This window comes from Cynocephalus volans, chromosome 16 (assembly GCF_027409185.1).
Source record: "Cynocephalus volans isolate mCynVol1 chromosome 16, mCynVol1.pri, whole genome shotgun sequence".
Taxonomy (NCBI): Eukaryota; Metazoa; Chordata; class Mammalia; order Dermoptera; family Cynocephalidae; genus Cynocephalus; species Cynocephalus volans.
This window is the reverse complement of record NC_084475.1, coordinates 48,355,837-48,379,223: the sequence shown is the minus strand read 5'-3', so window position 1 is coordinate 48,379,223 and position 23,387 is coordinate 48,355,837. Positions and strand designations below refer to the sequence as shown.

The 23,387-nt window shown below is 31.7% G+C and overlaps 1 protein-coding gene across 3 annotated transcripts in view; it reads left to right on the top strand.

Annotated features, from left to right (window-relative positions):
- Positions 1-23,387, top strand: part of BRD10 (bromodomain containing 10) — a 98,764-nt gene that overhangs the window by 56,199 nt on the left and 19,178 nt on the right. For 2 of the 3 annotated variants that reach the window (XM_063080921.1, XM_063080919.1), the window contains 2 exons: positions 9,622-9,701; positions 17,890-17,979. In XM_063080921.1, the coding sequence (XP_062936991.1) occupies positions 9,622-9,701; positions 17,890-17,979 (170 nt within the window). The remainder of the gene's footprint in view (positions 1-9,621; positions 9,702-17,889; positions 17,980-23,387) is intronic. The other variant, XM_063080920.1, reaches the window with a different exon arrangement.

The window sequence follows — 23,387 nt, the reverse complement described above, 5'->3', positions numbered from 1 at the left end:
GCACTCTGTTTTCAGTACATATTTTTATATCCAGAAAAGTTGTGAAATATAAGAAGGAAATTATATCAACTACTAAGACATAAGTTATTTCTGTAAAAGGATTTGTAAGTTTGTCTTTCACCAAATTTAAATACCCTATATATTTGTCAACAACCTATTTAAACAACAGCAAATCCTATAAAGTCCTCAGTGGTCAGTTGCTCTGTTTTTTAATTACTCAGGTGCTTTTGCTTTTTCTGTTATTTGTTAATTAGTTTGTGTCTCATTTATCAAGAGGACGGGTGAGACAAAAGCAGATGATTGACTTTATTTAATAACCCTAACAAAAAATTGCTTAGTGGGGAAAAAAATTAGAATTGCTTACCAAAATGAGTGTGGTTCATTGTCATTATTTTTAGATTTTAGTTTTTTACTCCTCTCAGTAGCAAAAGTAAGATTTGGCAAAATTGATAACAAGTTGGCAAATGAGGGAGTGAATCTTTAGCTAATTTGGTGGTGGCATGCTTTAGTTATTTAAATCATTAAGTGTGACTTAATGTGATTTAAAACATGTATGTAATTTATCATTGATAAAGAAATAGTATAAAATGTTCTACTGAAAAAAGAATTTATTGTAATGAAAGCTTCAAAGTGGTCCACATTTGAACCAGGTGATAAAAGCCATAATTTTTTAAAGTAATTTTCAGAAATAAGCCTTTTAAATTTTACAAGCAATCCATTAGGTTTTTATAAACTTAGCTTGATGGATTTGGCAAGTTCATTTTGAAATATTAGTTCCTAAAATATTAAATAATATTTTAAAATTTAAAATGTTTTCCAATTCTAAACTATGTAGGATTGTTTTATTAATACCATTGTAACCTAAAACTTTATTAAGTGTTTGTTTATGACACTTCTATTCATGTGTTCAAAGGCTTTTATGACTTATGGTGATTTATAAAATAAAAAAGACATTGCTGTAGCTCCTGAACAGATTATAAAAGTGGCAGAATATGAACAGTGCCAAGAAATGTATTAAAGTGAATTTATAAGGAAATAAAGTGTTGTTACATTTTAAAAATCAAAGCTCAAGATATTTAGAGATGAGAGAAAATTTGGGGGAGTTACATGTCCAGTTCCAGACAAGTGAATAAAAACACTCAGAAGGCAAATTCAACAAGGACTAGTGTGCCCTCTCTGAAACTGTTTAATTGGGAAGAGAGGCTTACATACGTGAAATAGAAGAAAATAATGCATTTGTCTTTATACTTTTTGATTTTATCCTCAGAGGAAATTTTACAAAGTCAAGTCTTCCGTGACAAAAATGTTTGGATCTGGCAGATAGTTTCTCTCCCTTGTTAGTACTAGATAAGCATAGGTAATTCCCTTTTTTCTTCACATAAACTCCTTGCTCATGTAACAATGTAACAATGTTTCATAAAATGTTATAATGACAACAAAAAAACACATTTGTTTTACATTCTTTTCAGTTCATTTGTTTTTCTGAGGCTTTGTCCTGTTCTTCTTAAGTGTCTGACATCATGGCCTTTTTATAGTCACTTTGGGGCATACCCTAATCCAGTGTTTCCTTTCTCACTCTTTAAAACTGAGCTCCTTTGTCAGAGGTTTGGGAAATATTTCTCTATAGATTCACATTGTACATCAGTACAGGTTCACAATGCATTTTGTGAAACTCATACCAGATTTGTTTGAAATTCAGAAATCTTCAGAATTTAGAAGGATATTATGGCATATATAATGTTTATTAAAGTAACATCCCCAGTGGGGATTGGGGCACACCTGTAATATAAACACCAAATTTCTACAGAAAAATGTATAGAAAGTCAGACTAAATGAAATGAAGACTATACAAATCTCGTAATGGTTCAGGTCAGGTTTTGTTACCATATAAATTATTTTTAAGACTTTAGTTTTCAGAACCTTTTAGACTTCAGAATCATGCATAAGTGATTGAGGGCCTGTATGTTAAGGATTCTAGGAAGTCTTGAAAAAAACAAAACTTTAATTTTGTTTAACCTAGTATTTTTTTCAAGTTTATTTTAACACAGAACTTTTCTTCAAGTAATAGTTACCAGTAGTCCATATATTCTGTAGAATGCACTTTGGGATAAGCTGTATTCTATGAACTTCCTCTTAGGGTGGCCTAAATTCTACATATGGTTAATCTGGTCCATTTTATGTTGATTATTACAGGCTTTAATTTTTGGTGGTATCTCCAAATTTAATAAACCTTTTTATTGTGATGGGAGATGATTTTTAGTAGAAGTCACAAAGACAAATTGGTTGAAAATGATTTGGTAATTTTAGTGCACTGTGAGGCAGTTTTGCAACTGTTAAGTATTTTTATCCATTTTTCAGAATTGGGGTTTTCTTTCTGCTTTTTAAATTTTGAATTTATTTTTAACTATTTAGGCCTGTTCTTTACTGTTATGTGTTATATTCAAATAAACAGAAAGCATTGGAAACAATATAGTGTTCATCATTTCATGCTCTATCTTATATGTTTTATTCAGTGCATAAAATAAGAGAAATATGGCTTAGTGATTAGAAATTTTTCCTTTGTGACTTATTTCCAAAATTTAAAAATTCCTGAAAACTTTGTCCTTTAAGCAGAGCAAGCAAGATTAACTGAACAGAGATTTAAAATAAATTTTTAAGAGGAAAAAACAAAGCAAAAAAAAAAAAATTCAGATCCTTTGATTGGTTTTCTTTCATTGTTTTTTCTTATTATAGACACAATACGTGGTCTTTATAGAATGTAGAGATAAGCAAAGGAATAGTCCTTTCCTCATCGCCTAGTAAATACTCATTCTTTTATCACTTCCTTATGGAAGCCTCCTATTATCTTTCTGACTAATTAAAATTTTCCCTGTTGTGCATGCTTATAGCACCAGGCTTTTTATATTACTTTATAATATTATAAAGTATTCTTTATAATACTTACTTTAGTTGCATTTACTTCTAGGGTATTTGATGATTGTCTCTCCTCTATTCTGTAAAACTCTTTGAAGAGAGGAAGATTATTTCTGGTTTTGCTTCCCTAGTGCTTAGCACATTGGCTGACACATTGTGTAGGAATCTATTGAACAAATAAATGAATGCATATAATATGGTTCACTCAGATATGACTAAGATTAACCTCTTAATATATATTTTTTATATCCTTTTCAAGGCATATATTTTTTTTATTAGGATTATAGTATACATACCATTTACAGTCTGCTTTTCTCCCACGTAACAGTATAGTGTGAATATCTTTGTACAGTAGGTAGGTCTTTGCAGCATCATTTTAAATGGCTGCATAGTATTCTGTTGTGTGTATTTTGTATTTCATTTAACCAACCTCCTTATTGGACATTTTGGTTGTCTTCAATAATATAGTATAGATTGTGATGAGCAGGTGAGAGCTGGCTAAAATGAATTAGAAATTTTAAAAATTAGGGGAATTATTATTAAACCTGAAAGAACAAACAAAAATGATTAAACATGCATTAACAATCACAAAAAGCTTACAGTGTTTTAAGTTATTCATTTTCAACCAATTTGGTTTGTGGGGGGGTTCGCTAAACAAATAGTCATTATTTACAACCAAATTATTTTGTGGTAGCATCTCTAAACTGATTAAAACATATAAGTGGTCTTATTTTCTTATGGGTGAAGAAACTAAGATTGAGAAGTGGTCAGTAACCTTCTCAGTTTAATAATTGTTAATTATAGGTAAAGATAGCATAATAATAGGTCAAGCAGAGGAAAAACCAGTGTGTGCTGTGGTGGTCTAAGAAGGTTTCACACAGGATGAAGGATTTTGAAGAATAATGGGGATTGGATAGGTGAAAAATGGTTAATAACATGAGAAAAAGCATGGAGGTATAATTAAGCGAGAGGTCACTGGGAAAATTAGTACAGTTAAAGAAAAATTTTTATGGAAAAGTTGAGGTTTTAGAAGCTGTGTGAATGATGGGAATATGCCATTTTGGGGTGACATCTTTCTAAGCATGTGGTGCTATTTTAAATAATTGAATAAGGAGTCCAATGCAAGGGAATGAGCTTGAAATCCGATGTATCAGATGTGTAAAAAGCAGTGAGCTGATATATAGGAAATTACTGAGAAAGTAGTGTAATCTACAATATTTTATTACTTCCAGGTCCATATTTGTGAAAAGGTTGTATAGTTCTGTACTGATAGCACTATAGACCCTAACTATGTCTGTTTGTGAGGAGAAAATTTTTAGAGTACCAACTGGCGATTACAAACTAAAACAGAGTGAAAGGGCTGACTATACTCCATGTCCTTTTACTTTTTAGTCTCTTCTACTTTTTCCCCAGAAAACCCCTAATACTCATATAATGCTTAATGTGTGCCAAGCATTGTTCTAAGCCTTTGTACATATTATCTCATTTAATCTTTATAAAAACTCCAAAAGGCAAATACTACTAGATTTTACAGATTAAAAAAATTAAGGTATAAAGAGTTTATTTGCTTGTTCGAGGTCATGTTGCTAGTAAGTGGCAGGATTAGGAGAAGGGATCTTGCAAGGTAATTAGGATGCCATTAATGAACTCTGAAAAGAAGCTGGCCCAGTTTAGATGAAGGGGTGGAAGATGACTTTAGGAGGAGGAAATTCTAAGTCCCAGATAAGAATGATTATATGACTTTTCTCATGTTGACAGAAGAAAATTCCATTTTGAGAGAATTATTTCAATAAGCGCAGAACTTGGCAACTAGATTCAGTATGCAAAGTTAAAGGGAAAAAAGAAATGGGTATTCAGGAGCTACTGAATTACATGATGGGGTTAAAGAATTGCCAGTATGATGAGAAGTTTGTTCATATGGAAGAATACTAGAAGGAAAATCAACTGTTTGTTGAAGTTAGATTCCCTAACTAGAGCATTAGTTAAGGATAGAACATTCCAGAGACTTATATAGAATATAAATGTTAGTTCAAGACATAAACATTTAGTACATAAGAGTCAAATTTAGACTGCAGATCTGTGACTTCACATCCTAGGCACTTACCATATTCGCTATTTAATAATACACATGCCCTTGGGATTTTACTTTTAATAGTAATTAATGTCATAGTATCTATTAAGACTCTTAAAATGAAAGCACTCAGGAAGTAGTAAATGTGTTGGGATAATTTTAAAACATGGGAAGACTAAATCTAGGAAGATATTGAAGTGGAAGTCTTTAAGAAGCCCAGTGGGTCAAGGAGTGAAGACAGACAAGGAAACCAAGTGAAAGAGAGGGGTAAAATGAGGAATAAGAAACTGAGGAAAGGGATGTTGGAATGGGAGTGATAATCATCTTCATTTCTCTAGGAAAAGATATACTGTATTTTCAGATTCTAGCAGACTAGGGTTTTATGTCCCAGTTACAATATAAAATATATTTTTATAATTTTCACTATCAAGCTCAGCATCCTTCTCTTAAGCTGTTCCTAGCATAGTGTTTTAGAAAGCTTCATTAGGATACACTTTTGTAACATTAATTACTAAGGTTTATTATTAAGGGTTATTAATGTTTCCTTGTGCAATTTCCAGGTACAAGTTGGCACTTTTTGAACATGTCTGTGTTTTAGGCTCAAGAATGGTGTTGAAATTTTGTGTGTGTTTTAAACTGACTGATCGTAGGTCTGAGAATTATATTCTATTTTATGGGACAAGGTGACTTAGGGCAGTGAGAGTAAAAATCCCAGGGTTATGATTAAGTAAGTGGTAGAGGAATGGATGCCCACTGGGGGGCAGTATGCAGCTTGCCCTGTGTATATCTTGTCCTGAAACAAAAACAAGTTATCAAATAAAGGCTGTGTGGTTTCGTAGTATCCCATACTTCATTTTTAAAGTAATATTTAAGAAAAAATAAGTGCTGATTTTTTAGCCAAAGAATACAGGGAAATTTGATTCAACTTGTTTTTTTGAGGATATAGACTGAAGGTACTAAATAACAGCAAGCATGCTAATCTTCTGACCCTAAATGAAAGGAATGGTCTAAAGTCAATCAAAAGCAGATTACATCCCTGCAGAAAGTTTGAAAGAATGCATTATTTTACCGTAAAAAGAGCACAGCTATGAAGTGAGATAGATCTAGTTTCAAATATATGCTCCAGTTCATATTAGCTACGAGTCCTCCATCAATTTCTTTACCTGTTCATAGCCTCTTTATTTACATGTGAAAAATGAGGTAATACCTGTCTTGCTGTATTTGTTATAAAGATTAATTAGACAGCAAATGCAAAGTACCTGACATAGAATCAAATGGTAGCTGTGATTTTTGTGAAGTGGTATTGCATAATGGAAGGAGCTTGGACTTCGGAGTTAGAATCCCTGGCTGGGCTGCTTACTTAACTGTGTGACTCTTCAGTGAGTTAGTTAATCTTCTTGATCTTATCTCACATTAAAATTGGATATTACCTACCTTGGAAGGGTGTTTTGAGAATTAAATGAGATAATTTATACAAATCACTTAACTAAGTGTCTAATACATAGTAGGCTCTCAATAAGTATTAGTCTTCTTATTACCACTACTAGGTCATATTGTTGAAATTCTTTGGTAAATTGTGTAAATTACTTAAAATCATTATCAGTGTTTTCCTCACTATAAAATGGACTAAAATGGACCCTCAGAATTGTAAACAATTACCTGCCTCCCTTTTCCTACCCCAGACTGGCAAAATTTCTGATGAAAAGTAGAATTCTTGTATTTAACGATCACTTCTCAGAGCTTACTGTGTGCTAAATGTTGCAAATACAAAGCAAATAATGTGATTTCTTTCATCAGTAATTCACAATATAGGAAGGAAAACAAACACATAAACAGGTAATTGTAATACTCTGTGATAAGAGTTATATTCATTGATTTGTATACAAAGTAGAGTGGTAGCACAGGGGACATATAAGCAAGAACTAAGATGGAGTAAGTAAAAAGTTTGAAGAAAGTTAAAATGTAATAGAGATTTTCTGTTTAGACTCTTCTCACCATAGCTTAGCTAAAGCAGATAACAGTAACTAGCATTTATTGATCACTTAATTTGTGCCTAGCAGTAGTCTAAGCTCTTTGCATGTTGTAACTCATTTAATTCTCATAAAGCAGGTAATATCCCTGTTTTACAAATGAAGAAACTGCACAAGGAAGTAAACCAGTTTGCTCAAGGTCATGTAGCTATTAGGTGGTTATAGCAGGTATTCAAACCCAGGTAGTAGAGTTCCAAAATTCATGCTTATAACCACAACACAGTACTACCTCCAGTTAATTAATAATATTTATGCATCTTAGTGACATGGTGAACTGAAATATCCAGTAATCACCTCAGCTTTTAATACATTCAGATAGAGTGACTGCTAGACTTAACTGAGAATTTAGTACCTGAGTTTAGTGCCTGTTTGACAGCAATATGAAATTCATGGGACTATCAAGGGTCAGTGACCTCTTTTGTGCTTATAAGTGAATACAAAATCAGTTTTTTTAAAGCAAATTAGAATACTGGAGGAGAGAAGGATTTAGAAAGAAATTTATTCCTTCAAATTGCTATTTTTATAAAACCTTCCCAGACATAGGTCAGCAAGACTGTTAAATCTTTGCCCATGAACTTTTAAAAACGGTAAAGATGGTATATAGAAGAAAGGCATCCTGGGTTCAGATTCATGGGTCCCCTTGAGCAATACCTATGGCACTCAGTTTAGAAAATCAATTATAGGGCCGGGCCGTGGCTCACTCGGGAGAGTGTGGTGCTGATAACACCAAGGCCACGGGTTTGGATCCCTATATCGGGATGGCTGGTTAGCTCACTTGGGAGAGCATGGTGCTGACAACACCAAGTCAAGGGTTAAGATCCCCTTACCAGTCATCTTTAAAAAAAAAAAAAAAAAGAAGGGCCGACCCCATGGCTCACTTGGGTGAGTGCGGCGCTGGGAGCCCAGCGGCGCTCCCGCCGCGGGTTCGGATCCTATACAGGAATGGCCGGTGCGCTCACTGGCTGAGCGCGGTGCGGGCGACACCAAGCCAGGGGTCGCGATCCCCTTACCAGTCACAGAAAAACAAAAAATAAAAATTAAAAAAATTAAAAAATCAATTACTAGTTATAAAATAGATCCCAAGAATTTAAAAATTTTCCCCCAAGTATTGCTTGTTTAAGTAACCCCCATACTTACCTATTTTCCTGGGAGTTTAGTTCTGTTATAGGTACTATGTAGCACAGAAGCAAATAACAGTGATGAGAAAAGAAATATATGTTGAGTAATTTTATTTCAATTTAATTGAAAGCAAATGTCAAATGACAGCAGGTTGATATTTATTAAAACAAGACAGTAAAACCCATGTAAACCTCAGCAGCTCAAAATTTGCAGTAGTTCAGTCATAGTTTACATGTATTTTATTGTCAAAAGTTATAAATTAGACAAATTATAATTCTGTGATATGATTAAAAAGGAATACATCATCCATGAAGTAGGGAAGGGGGAAAAAAAGGAATACAGAAAATAACACAATTATATTGTAAACTGGAACTGTGTCAATTGAGTTGAATAAAATATTGCAATCAAATCTACATCTTTCATGCAAGAAAATCATCTCTCTATAGGCAAATGTTTAGAAAGGAGCATTATGATTATGTACAGCAAAGTTACTTTGTGTACTGACTCATTTTCCCTTTTGAAAACAATAGTAACTTTCAGGCTGATTTTAGCCTACGAATAATTGTGAACCAAAATCAACATTTAGAAGTATTTGATTAATTTTTATGCCCTTGCATGGAGTGTAAGCTGCTGGAGAACAGGGTCTCCATTTTATAATTGCTGTTGTCCCCATAAATTGTACAGTGTCCTATATCTAGTTATTTGTTGAATAGTTAACAACAATTAGTTTAATTGATTTTGCCAATTACAAATGGGGATAAAATATTTACTTTAACCTGTTCCTTACTAAAAATAGAAATTTGATGAATGTATATCTTTTAAATACAAAGAGTAGTTATACTTCAATGTATGCTATGAATCAGATTTCTTTAAGAATATGAAATTTTTTTTCCCAGTGATTTCTGGTTGCACAAGTGACTAGGTGCACTTCTAGGGGAGATGTTTACCTTCTTTTAAAATTTTAGATATTGAATACTGCCAAGGGCAGCCAATTAGGTGAGTGCAGAGCTAAAGGATTAAAAAAACCTTGTTCCTTAAATTACTGAGGGGATTTTCACATTTGATTGGCTAGCAACCGTAATCTCCAGATATAGTTCTTATGCAAGTTCCTGACTGCCGAAGTCGTTATTAAAGGTAAGGCTTTTTCCTGTGTAGTCTCATTTTAAATCTTGAATGTAGATTTTAACTAAGCAGTAGTAATGTGAATTTTTTACCTAATTGTATTACAATAAATTCTGATAATGTATAACACATTGGAGATCGTATATTGGTTCTTATATAAATAAAACAGCATTTATTAATATATCTATTACAGGTAGTTATAGTTTAATGTTTGCTTTTACTGGGGCTTGTTTTGATTCATTTTTATTTGACTCACTAGCAGCCATCTATTGGTTATAGTTTAACTTTCAAGGATCTGTAATTTGGTTTTTGTTAATGAAGTGCTATATACAGCATTATGAAGCTTTTCTCTTTTAATCTTGAAAGGAAAAAAATCCATATCTAAAAAAGCAATCACAAAGAAGAGGAAAACTGTCTCAAAGTCACCTACAGTACCAGAATTTCAGGTAAATGTTTCAACTTTGTCTCAAAAGTTTTTAGTTTAATTTTTTGTTTCAGTGTTCATATCATTCCTCGAGAGATTGGCTAAATTCCAAGAAACACACTTTTAATGAAACATTTCTGAAGATGACTTCCCTGCAGATGTAGCCAAGATTTAATCAGCTAATATTTCACAATTTTTTACATCTATTTTTCTCTCTTAATCAAAAACCTCTGTTTTTTAAAAATGCTAACCTATACGATGTTTGTAGAAGTAGTTTAATAGAAATATATATGTGTGTATGTATACGTATTCTTTCATGTAAATATACGCATATACAAGCAAATGTGTTAATGAAAGTCTTCCAAGAACAAGTCATAATTTGTACCTGATAATATTGCCTAGGTAATTCATTATCATTTGTTTAGGCACTGTAGAAATGGTAGATTTATTAACTTGAAAAACAAATCTTGTAACTCTTAGTTATATATAAACTCCAGAGAGAATATTAAGTAAAGGTTAATTGAGATTGTATTTAAACATTTCTGCAGAAAAGCAAAAAATAATTATACGTACTTCCATATGATTATGTGAAGAGTTTTTTGTTTGTAGGTGATACTAGGAATAAGTGGAGAATCTCACCCTAATTTAAAAATGCTTTTATTTTGTTTTTGTAAAAGATGTGTTTTCTTCAACAAACGACATTTTCTTTAAATATTCTTTCTATTAGTGTGTCCAATCCATTTTTTAAAGTTTTATAAGCTCATACTTAATTACCAAAATATAAAAGTCATGTTAAAATGAATTTGTGTCTTAAGTAGAGATGAAAATAAAGGGGCGCAATAACTAAAAATATTGATAATATGTAATGTAAGTTTAACAGATATATCCAAAAACATTTATTTGGATATTTATTTGGGGGATTGTTTTTATGGAGGTTACTAATTGGTAAAAATTTTATATTTTTAAATCAACAGCAAGAGAAAATAGACATTTTTTCTCTCAGTATTTTGAAGTATTTTTAATGACATTCTTAGGCTGAATAACAGACATTTCTTCAAAATCCTTTTATATGTAACTTTGGTTCTAGCATATTCAGTTTAAAAAATGTGATTTTACAGTTTACTTAGAGGCCTTTCTATCACTTCTTGTAACATTATTTAATGCTGTAATATGATATCATCATGCTTCCACTGATGTTGTGGCAGCATTTGCTGTTTCTCCCACTCATTTTTTCCTCAATCCCTCAAAGCATTAGTCCTGGGAATATAAATCTTAGGACAGATCTGGCCCATTGTTAATATTTTCTCCATACCTATCTTAATGGGTGGAATTTTACTTCTAATAAGTGGCATAGACTGCATGAACAGTGGTTTTTTAAAATTGCAGGTGGTGTTCATTGGTGAAGCATGAAATCAATTTAGTGGATTCCATGACCAATATTTCGTTTTTAAAGCTAACACAAAGTAGAAAAGAAATTATTAGAGTGTGTCACATACAGTAAGTTTGTTACATATAGTAATGTGAATATCTATAGTCATATATACTGTTGCATGAAACTTTGCTTTCATTTGTGTGTGTACACAATGATGTGCATTGTAAAATACATTTTTGACCTTGGGTCATGGGAAAAAAGTTTGAAAAACACTTGAGGGATGCTTTTAGTCAGTTATTGACCATTTTCTTTCCACTCTCAGAAACTTAAGGTCAAAAGTACATGTTTTGGTAGATTGAGCTGTTTAAAATAAGTAAATGAAGTTCTCTTCTTGGTTCTTAAGGTGTTGGGGGCGTGGGGAGTGTGTATGTGTCTGGCTATAGGTAGGTAATAGTCTCATAAGAACAGTGGTTCTTACGCTTAGTTTATAATATGAATACCATGGTTAATACTACCAAAGAAAATTGGCAACTGTCTCCCAGGGGAATAGGTCATTTACTTCAAATAAGCACATTAATAGAATAGGAGATAGTATGAGTCACTAGCAAACTTTGTTAAGTGCAAAACTTAGTTTTGCCTCTCAAAATAATTTTATGTTGCTTGTTACTTTATTTGAAAGATCCCCACATATTTGAAGTCAGATTATTATATAATAAAGAAGCAAATTTATTTTCTTCCCAAAAGTTTTAGCAATATATTTGGCACCTCAGATTCTGCAAATTGCTCATTTTATCCAAGTTGTTTTGAAAGTCACATTTCTAGGATTAAACATAAAAATACTTTGTAGAAATATTTATCTAGAAGATTTTCTTCATATTATCCATTCTAAAGTTCCTTATTGCTAAAAATAACAAAACTGTTGGTGAATAGATAGTAGATTCCTTTTGCAAAACCTGACCTATTTGCCAAAGGGCTGGCCATCTTTAAATTGACAAAAACATGCTTAAAAAGAAACATGCTAAGGGATTAAATTGTGGAAGTTTGTTGTTTTTTTATAAGTCCTAATGACTTTAAAAAATTAATCCTGTTTTGACTTCAACTACAGTTTAGTTTGACAGAGTTTTTGTTGACTTTTTTAAACCTAGAAATCAAACTTCCCTCTCTATTTGCTTCAGGAGGAATCCATGTTTGTATACTCACCTAATATCTATAAGTCAGTTTAAGAAAATAATCATCCCACCCCTATTTAGAGTATACACTATGGGCATTCAAATGGTAGATTGGATTTTTTTTTGTATATATTGTAAAGTGATTAACCGTATGTGTGCCACTTTTTCCTAAGAGTTATGTCAGTGGTTCTCAAACTAGATAGTATAAAAATTACCTCATGCCTTTATTAAAAATGAAGATTCTTGGGTTTCATCCTCTGAAGACCTTAAGTCTGTGGGTCTAGTTGGGTACCAGTAATCTGCATAGTGATTAACTGCATGGATTTTTGGAGCCAGGCTCCTTGGATTTGAATGCCAGCTCTTACTAACTCTGTAACCTTGGGTAAATTATTTAACTTCTTTGTGACTCCAGTTCTTTATCTGTGCAATGGGGTGATAATAGTACCTACCTTGTAGGGTTGTTGTGAGGACTAACTGATATAGCTTACTGTTTAAGCTATTCTTATTTATTTTTTCAAATAAGAATGCTAGATGCTTCTCATGAAAAAAGTACTGCATTATGAAAAGGAAAATCAATTAAGAATTGGCTTAAGAGCATCTAATATTGACCCTTAACCTTTTTCCAGCTACTTAAGATTGAAATAAAGCTTGGATTTGGTCTTATGAAAGTGGCACATGATTAAGCCTACAAGAATTTGAAAAGTGAAAAGCCAAGTAATATTTACATCATTATATTTGATGAGAGTGAAAACTTAGGCTTATCCCTACTGTAGCATTATATTGAGTTTATACAGTTGTCATGTAGGGGAAGAAGTTGGGTTTTTTTTAGTAGCAATAATTGCAAAAAATTAGGAATTATTTTGAGTGTTGAGTTATGACTTTGTTAAATTGACTAAGTTATTTTTTATGTTTTGTAATATAAGAAAGACTGTTAGACTGAGAAGTGAATATCAGTTTTCCTAATAGTTAATTTTTCCCCAAAAGCCTTTTAATTTGTTTAATATTTAAGAGATTAATCTAATATAAGAATTCTTTTTGCACATAATTTTGACAGAAACTCATAGGAAGTATTTTTTAAACTTAGTGTGTCAAGTCTCAATAAAACAAGTTTTTAAAATAATTTAACAGCCTTAGTTGCCATGGCTTGGCTTTTTGTAGGTAAACAAAAAAATCTTTCATGCAGTGTGTACTTGGTCCTGTTCCATATGTTATTTATTCTAAAGGCAGCTTTGCTGAGGAAATCCAGAATCCACCTGCCAAGACTTACATAGTAGTGTTGTTTTCAGACATAACAATAAACTCACTTATCCTTAACATAGCTCTAAAAAAACTATATTTCTCCATCTAACTAATGGAGAAGCTAAGGAATAATGAGTTAAAATATTACCCTCAATATAACAAATTGGTACCAAAAGTAAAGTCAGAGTTTTTTAATTGCTTCACTATGTTAAGGACCTTTTGATAATATTATTTTGAATTGCTGCCTCCTAAAATTAGTATTTTTATCCTCAGCTTTTTGTTTCACTTTTAACAGCAGGGGTTTTTACCTCCCTCTTAAAATTCTTTCAATTTTTAAAATACAGCATACCAAAAGAAACATCTGTTTTTAATCACATGATAGCAAAAAATTTTTGTTAAATTGTTTCACATCTCAAATGGTATTTGCAGGTTTTGAAGTAGTCATTATTGCTGGTATGTTGATAAGAAATAAAGAGGAGTTTGCCTGTCTGCATAGTTTCAACAGATGTTATTATAATTTTAGTTCATATACAATATAAATATTGAGTTTTCACATGCATTTAGTGTTTTGCTTACAATTTTTAAAATAAATTATAGGATCTTTTTATTAGAATGGAAGTAAATGAGATTCATTTTATTTGGACCTATTTATTTTTACTTTTCTGCATTGTTTTTCCTTTGCTTTGCTTTTTAATGTAACCTACCGTGTTGTTTGTATACTTGTATGTTACCTTATGTCCTTTTCCAAACAAATATATTTCAGACTGTTGAGTTTGTACCCAAAGGGCATAATTTCTAGTTTGAAATAGCAAGAAAGTGAGGAATGATTTATAATGTAATTTTTCTGAGATATGGTCATGGAGTTCTTTTGATCTGTACAGGGCCTCCCCTCCCCCACAACATACATACATTTCTGCTTCTTGAATTGAAGAGATGGCCTTTTAATATTACCATTTAATAAAAATGAAAGATAAGATTTAAATTAAATCCTGAAACTATAATAATAATACATACTATAATAATAATACATATTCACTTGTTAGATTTTTTTTGTTATTTTTGTTCAGAAAGATCCCTTAAAGAATAGGAGGAGGCCTGGGTTCTATGGTTTCCTTCACCATGCATCATCTTAGTTTACTTTACCTCTGTTAGTTTTGATTAGCTTGTATATGAACTGGAGATATGCCATTTTAGCCTAGGCTAAGGCTTTGGCCAAATTACACTTTTGGTCCCTTTCAGCTCTAAGATCTATGATTTTGTGGTTCTGCTATGGGTTGTGTCAAATGAAAGATTAACTCGAGAGAGTGTTTGACATTCTTACAGAGGTTCTTCCTGGAGGATAAAACTTGTTTTAACCTCTGCAGTATGACTGAAAACCTCTTCTCATGAGTTTGGCAGTGTGACTTGACTGTAACCTGAACTGCTATGGAGCTTTCCTTTTCACTTCTGGAAGCCCTGTGCCTCAGATAGGTTTTTCAAATTCAAGGTAATGAGAAGGAGATTTTAATAAGGTGTTTTGCTTTCCTCAAAAAAATGCATCTCTTGGGCCGAGCCCGTGGCGCACTTGGTAGAGTGCTGTGCTGGCAGCGCGGCGACGCTCCCGCCGCGGGTTTGGATCCTATATAGGACTGACCGGTGCACTCACTGGCTGAGTGCCGGTCACGAAGAAACGACCAAAAATAAAAAAAAAAAAATGCATCTCTTCTCCTTATTAAGGTGAACTTATTGGATTGATTCTATTTTAAAAAACACAATTTGAAATGGAGTTGAGTTTAAAGGCCATAGATATGCCTTTGTAAAAGAGAGGGAATAGAGTTGTATAGGACATACAGTTGGCATAAATCAAATTATGTTCTTATATAAGAATTTTATAATAACTTGACTCTATATATTGAGTATATATATTAGGTATATATTAGATATATATAGAGAGTGAATATATATTAGTATATAAAGAGTATAAATTGTTGTATAGACATTAAGTTATTCTAGTATAACTCCAAAGTAAATATTATTACTGAAAATATTTTGTCCCTCAAGTTCAGTGAAATTTATATGTGAGAGTCATGTTATTCATTTTAAGGAACATTTTTCTCATTGTACATTTAGTTCAATATGTCATACCCTATTTGGAAATTAATCTTTTTTAATTTTTATACTCATTAGTTCCATAGTACCATAATGTTTTAGTAACCATGCTGAATTGTAATTCATAATCATTTAGTAACCTTACTACTCAAAAGTGTGATCTGCATACTCTCCCTGGGAACTTGTTAGAAATGCAAAGTCCAAGGTCTCACCTCAGACCTACTAAATCAAAAACTATGTTTTAACAAGGTCCCCATGTTAATTCTATGCACATTAACATTTAAGAAGCACTGATTTAGTACAACTTACTTAGTTAGGTAAGCCACTTTAAAGTGTTATTTTATATAGCTTTTAAATTGTGGAAATCATTCATGGTTTGGCCTCAGAACTGTGTTGCTGTTCCTTTAAATGGAATATGTTTGTTGATCTCATGACTGATTAATAATTTAAAAATCTTAAAAATTTTAGGGTGTGTTTAGTTGTAAGGGTATATATATATGTCTTTATTGTTCCTGTAAGTTTCGACAGACTGCATGCAAAATGTACCCTTGTTCCTCCTATTGTGAGACAGCTAAGATGCAAATAAAAATTACTCTGAGCTTTGCCATATGTGCAAGTGAGAAATCTATGCTGTGATATTAACTAGTACACCAAGGTCAGTGAAAAGGGTTATAGCAATGTACAGGCTCTGGGGCAAATTTGACAAGGCTGTCATAATAGCAGATTATACTATGAGAAGTTTAGTTCTCACTAAGTATTTACTAAAAATATGCTGTGGGATCAACAATGTTCTAAGGCTTTATAGGTAATAATAGAAGTTGAAGACATCTAGTTTTACAGGCACTTACCTGGTTGGCCAGTCCACTGCTTGACCATCATCATTTCTTTCATAACTAGATTTATCAAATTGGAACATGTAGTTTCTAATAAATATCAGCTGCGCTTTCCCACTACATCACTGTAGTGTGTTCTCTGAAATTGTTTAATTTGGATTACTTAAGTACATGTTTTCCCTACTTTGTCAGTTCTGTGTTTAAAATGGCATAGATCTTTCTAAAAGTAATTGTCAGTACTAATGACAACTTATTTGTGATGATTTTTTCTTAGTCTGTTAGGTTGGACCATATTGCCATTTTTGTAGATTAAAAGCATATCAGCTATTTCATAAGGTTGACTTAATAAAAGAAACTTAAGAGACTCCTTGTATCCTATTTTCTGTCACTCAGTAGCCACTAGGGATTATCTTGTAACCCACTTTTGCTTTTGTTGTTTTGTTTGTCTTTCTAATAAAATATGCATTTTAGGAAAACCATGCCCTTACATAGAAATTAACAGATGTAGTAAAGATGGGGCTGATAAAAGTTAGTGATGAATTAATAACTTACAAGTACAGTATTTTTTTTAAATTATCACACAGTATAAACATTGCAACAAGATTCATTAATCTGAACCTTTTCCTCTATGTGCTTGCAGTTTTGTTTCAGAAATTTTTAATTTCTTTTTCACAGTAGAGTTTTCAAATCATTTCAGTTGTTTTAGGAAAACAGTTAAATATATTGAACTAATTGGAAAAACTCAGTATAATTTTACAAGAACTAAAATGTAGTTACTAATATTTTTGTTACTGCTGCTGACACTTCACTGTTTAAAACTTTAGTAATTAAACCACGCTAGTTCAGTTATTATTAACTAAGAACCAATTATTTTGTCCATGTGCCAGTGTTACCAAGGTGAAAATAAAATGAGCCACACAGTTATGAAAGGAAATAGATGCTATCTTTGGATATGGTTTTATTAAAGACTACTATGCTCATATTAAGAATGTGTACTTAATTTCGTGTACATCTTTAAATATATTACATAGTTGCAGTCCTTCCTTACTGGCAGTCTCCACAGCAGTAACTAAGGTATGTTAAATTACAAAGCAAAGATATAACTACAGTTCTTCAGGGGTGCATTCATTCACCTACTAAGAGACTGCCTAATGAAGCATTTCTTAAAGGTGCTTCAGTAAAGGGTGAATTTCCAGATCTTTGTCATTCTGGGCTGAAAGTTAAATAACGTTAAGAAAGTACCTGGATCATAAAGCCAACAGAGAGGTGGGGGTTTGGGATGAAACCACCAATGTTGAAATTTCAGCTTGTTTTATTACTGAGCCTGAAGTTCATACATCATAACAAGTAAATATCTTTTAAAATATAAACTGCAAAGCTTTCCTTTCATTTTACTATTATAGAGAAAAATAATTGTGAATTCAGTGTGTGTTAAAACAACTTCTGTTACCACATTTTGGGTGTTTTATCTTATGTGTTATCAAGCTGTGTTTTTGTGTTTTATTTTAGCTTATTTGCACTAATCTTGATGAACTCAGGGAATTAATCACAAAAATCGAGAATGAACTCAAAGATCTGGAAAACAGTAGAAAAAAATCGGTAGGTGTTAATCCAAAAGTTCTGTCTATTATTGTCAGCATTAAAATTTATTCCTGCTTTTTTCTAAAGCCTTTTTAAAATCTTGTTCTCCTGGATTACATGAAAATTTGCAATGAAAGATAGAAACATTGTTTCTCTTATTTCTCCTGTGTGGTCTAGTTTTCATTTTTAATAGATAAAGATGGTGCCAGGGGCAAGTAAATTAATTTTGTTTGCCTGGTTTATATCAGGTACAGTTTTAGATATTTCCCAATATACTGGTTGGTTGTTTTCTGACTAGTAGTTTTTTGGGTAATGTTTACCTTGCAAATATTCTTAAATTAATACTAATATGGAAGTTCATTGCTTAGTAACATAAATTTTTAATTAAGTGTAACATAAAAACAGATGTAAATTGTTTAATTCTGCCCCTTATATTTTTGATATATGCTTAGCTATAATATGACTTTTTAAAGAATTTTTATCAGCTGAAATCTTTTTTAACTTTCACTATATATTCTAAATTCATAATTAATCTTTACTTTCTTTTTCTAATTTTTAAAAATTTTTCTTGAGACTAGAGTATAAGGTCATTATTCACCTGATACTTGATGAAACAGTTTTGTTATTTATTAAATCAGTAGCACCTATTTAACTGCCATTTATAGCTGGGTTATGTAACAGATTTGAAACACAATTACACAGTAATAAATAAATGGAGAAAGCTTTAAACATTAAAGAAAATCATTTTTTAAAAAACCTTTGTTTTATGCCGTAGGAATATCATGAAGCCACTTTTAGGTCCTTGTTCAGAACCTGTTAATATAAATATGTGTAAAATATGGTTAGTGATTCAGCAATTTTGATAGCAGATTTGATATCAGTCATTTTATATGCTGCCAGGAAATAACATCTTGGTAGCACTCTGAAGGGAATAGTTGAAAGTACCATAAAAGTACAACCTTCTGAGGTGATTTAATAATAGGGTAAAACAGCCTTAAGAAATTTCTTGCGTGGTACCCCTGAGAATATCACTATAATCTAAGAGATAGAATAATGTTCATAATGATAGTTATCAATGCACAAGAAAACATTATTTGAGGACAATCTGAGGACGTGGAAAACTGCATAATATATTTTAGAAATATTTCCGTTAAAAATGGTTCAGCCCCTTATTAGACCCTTATGTTTTCATACATATACTTTTGGTATATGGGCAGTCTCTTGATGTGGAAGACCAAGTGCTTAATTATTAAAATTATTTAAATTTATTTGATGTTTTATGCTCACAAAGGACTGATTCTGTTTAATTGGAAAGAATAGTATTTTTTTAAAAATCAGGGTGTTATGTATAGCTTTTTGCAGAAACTGTTTTTAGTGAGGTGTCCACTACAGACAGATCTGTTAAATAAATGTGCTAATTGTCTTCTATGCTGCAGTTAAACATAATTTATTTTAATTTGTTCCCAAATTATAAATTCACATTTTTATTTGTTGTTAATGCATAATTTTAAGTGTAGTTGATTTAAGTACTTACAGCATCTGTTGTAGGAGAAAAATACTTTTGCAAGCATTCTAGCGTTTTTCTGTAAAGCCATTCACCTCACTTCCTTGGTGATGTGAGGTGGAAGTATATTGCCTTTGTTCACAGGAACAAGTAGAAGAGTAAGAGGAAACATAAGCTGACAATACTTGTCATTATAATCCTTGAGGGCATGATTATCGGAGAATTTTAGATTACATGTAGGGTTTCATTGATTAGATTTTGTGTCTCCAAACTCGTAACTTGTACATGACCCCTAATATTTGTGTGTTAGTTTTAAAATATGTTTTTCACTCTTCAAGAAATAGATATTCTTGGAACTGTATGTAGGGGGGGATGATCTTATTGAGATTACCAACATATGAGTTATTTTCCCTTAATTTAAACTGCCTGAAAGACTGTTTACATGAACAAATTATCTCAATCAATGAAATGGCCACACAGAATAAAACAAATAATAAAACTTTGCATCTCAGTATCATTTTTTATTTCTTTACAAAAGCTAATATTGAATGTGATAGATATTAGTTACAAGAATTAACTTTATCAAATGTTTATGTTAATATTTAATATCAGTTTATTTGTCTGGCATCATTTGGGAATAAGGTGTTCCACATAACTAAATTTTCTAGTTAACTGAGACTTAAACACTTCAATACTAAAACCCTTATTTTAATCATTTAATGGGAAATTTCCCTGTCTCCTTGTATTATATTGAATACAATTTAACCCTTTTTTGGTAAATCAAGGGTCATTATTATAAATATCAATAACTTGTTACTGTAAAAATTTATTGATATCAGTAGCTTTACTTAACGAAAGGCTTTTATGCTGTGTATTATGAAGGATTTTGTTTGTTTGTATTTTTGCTTTTGTCTGTCTCTTTCTTCATTGCCAGGCTGTCTGTCAGCTGTCGTTTCTTGTGTATGTCCACATACTTGCCCTAGCTGATGTACTGTGGATTAAGAAAGCAGGTAACCATACTTACTAGAATTGGGCTCATGGTGAGGACCTGAGGGACTTCTTAATAGTGAAGTGTTTAAACTTGGTGATAGTGATATTTTGACTGATTCCTTGTCTGTGGACTTCCTTCACTATTGCCAGACAAATGAAGTATTAATATTGATCTTCATAAAAGTATATGAATGTTAAAATTAAAAGTGTTTAGAATCAAAACAATTCTCTTCTTCATTATCAGCTTTTATATGTACAAATAATGGCTTCAATAACAAAGAAGATATGTTGCACATAAACATTTGGTTGTCATAAACGTCATTACTAAAGATATAAATTACGCATGTAATAGAGGATTTAACATGGATTCTTATAAACACCTCTCTGCCTCAGGCGCTTCTTCTCTTCAGGACCTTTCCAAATATTTTTTCTTACTAAAGCAACAAGGAAGAACGATCCCATTTCCTCACCCTGGTCAACATTCTGTTTTAAAAGGTTTTGCGTTTGGGTTTTTTTTTTAATTAATAGACTTCATTTTTTAGAACAGTTTTATGTTTACATAAAAAAGCTTTTTTAATCTCTTAGAGGTTTTGCAATTGAGCTCCTCAGTGTATTGGAAGACTTAGCCTTTTAAAATCTAGATTGTTTACTCATTCTTGCAAGATAACTAATTCCATTTATGGTTAATAATGAGAAGAGAGAAAAATGCTTTAATTTTCTCAGGTTTACTCAGTTCACTTGATCCCATCACTTTCCTTAGGGGCTTAGTCAAAAACGACTCAATATCCTTTAGATCCTGCAATGCTGTACTTAATTATCTACCTGAGATTTAAAAGGAGACTGCTGGTTGAGGTAAAAAGAAATATGTTGTTTGACAAAGTCCTTTAATTTTGTCTTTCTCATCGTTATTAGGTCATGGGATTCTTTAGTGACCTAAAGGATAAATCACGCTGTTTTATTGTTTTTATTTTTGTGTTTTAGTTAAGTGGTAAAATTTACATTTTACTTAATTATTTGGAAAATGTCCTTTGTAGTCAAGGAAATTTATTAGTTTTCCAGAAAGATAAAGCTAAGATATTGACAAATTTACCTGATTCTGTTTTATTTGAAATTTGTTAGACATTATTTCTTTCTAAATAATAAAAATTGGATGATTTTTTGCCAAGGTTATTTCTAGGTTTTTCATGTGAGCACCTTTTTTTTATCATATCTGCTTCATTTCCTTATGCTTTTATATCATAGTTTAGATTTTCAAAGAGGTTTCAATCTTTTTTCCTTCAAAAAGGAAAGGTCCATGTAGAGATTGAGTGGTACAAGGAGAGTGAAAATTTGGCCACAAAAAGATGTTATTTATAAGAAAAGAAACCTTGTCTGGATTATATAATGATAAATGAAATTCTTATCAGTATAGATAAACTAAAATTTTAAATATAAGACCTTATCTTTCCTAACACATCTTTTAACAGGTAAGCACTTCAGTATTGAGCAGGATTTAAGACATTTCAGTTACTTCTAAATGTTATAAACAATATGTAAGAAAAACTATAAAAAACTGCCTGTGCTTTTGATCCTGTGATGCTATTTGGGATTTAACTTCTATTCTTCCCATTCCTTTTCCCCACCCCCAAAAGTAATTTACACAATGGTGCATTTAACAGACTACCACTAATATGGAAATTTAGGAGCAGCCCATATGTCCAACAGTAGGGAGATAACTGACCAAGCAATAATATTAACATATTGTATATCATATAGCTAGTAAAACAATATATTGGTGGATCATTGCTACTACATGAAAACATTGTGGAATGTTAAATTTTAATAACATATAAAATAATATGTGCATATGATTAAAGTATGTAAAAAGGCATGTTAAAAAGAATTGTAAAGAAATTTAAAATAATGAATAAAATTAATTTGTATGTTCTTAAAATGATTTAAATTCATAATACAATAATAATACTTTTCTTACCTAACCGGAGGCTTTACACTAGCTAGACCAAACATTGAAGAAGTCAGAAGCTTAGATCAGAAATGGTGACAGCCCATTTTTTGGTTGCCGAGTTCTAAATCCGTGTTTATCTATCAGTCAGGGATTCCTTTGGCCCCACCCAGCCCCCCTGAGACTTTGGGCAATGTCTGAAGACATTTTTGGTTGTCACAGTTGAAGAGGTGGTAATGAAATTAAATGAATAGAGGCCAGTGATCCTACATTGTAACAATCGTATATGACATTCCCCCACAACAAAGAATTATCTGGCCCCAAATGTTGGTTTTGCTGAGGTTGTAAAACCCTGGTACAAGCCTGTATTTGCTATGGGTGCTATGCTTTCCTTCTGTCTGCTGCTGTCAACTTATTATAGGGAGAAAACAAGTTGATGTTTTGGAAGTTAGGTAGAAGTGAAATCATAATAACAGGTCACGTAATTGAGAGTATTCTGTTACATCATATACTTCTAATTCAGACTTGTATTTGATGGAACTTGTGAATGTCAGTAGTCTTTACCCTTCATAATTCTATCATATAATTAAGATTCTTGACCTTAGTGTCAGATGTGTTAGCTGTCTTCAATCCATTATGATTTATCACCTCTTTTAAATTTGTTCACCATTTACCTTTAACTTTCCTTAGTACAGGAAATGAAGTTATGAATAACATGGTTATATACTTGTATGAATTTTCTTTATTCATTTTTAGAAACATGATGTTATATAATCTTAAAATATGAAGTTATAGTAAGAATAATAAACAAGTAAATAGAGAAATAAGGTCAAATAATGTTATAAAACTTCATGTGTTACATGAATTTATATGGATCTAAAATGTAATTGCACATAGTAAAGCCTGATAAAAGGCAGATAAATTATTATGCATTAATCTTATTTTCTAATTCCTGTAAAAAAGAAATTTTACTCTATTATAAGGAAGGAT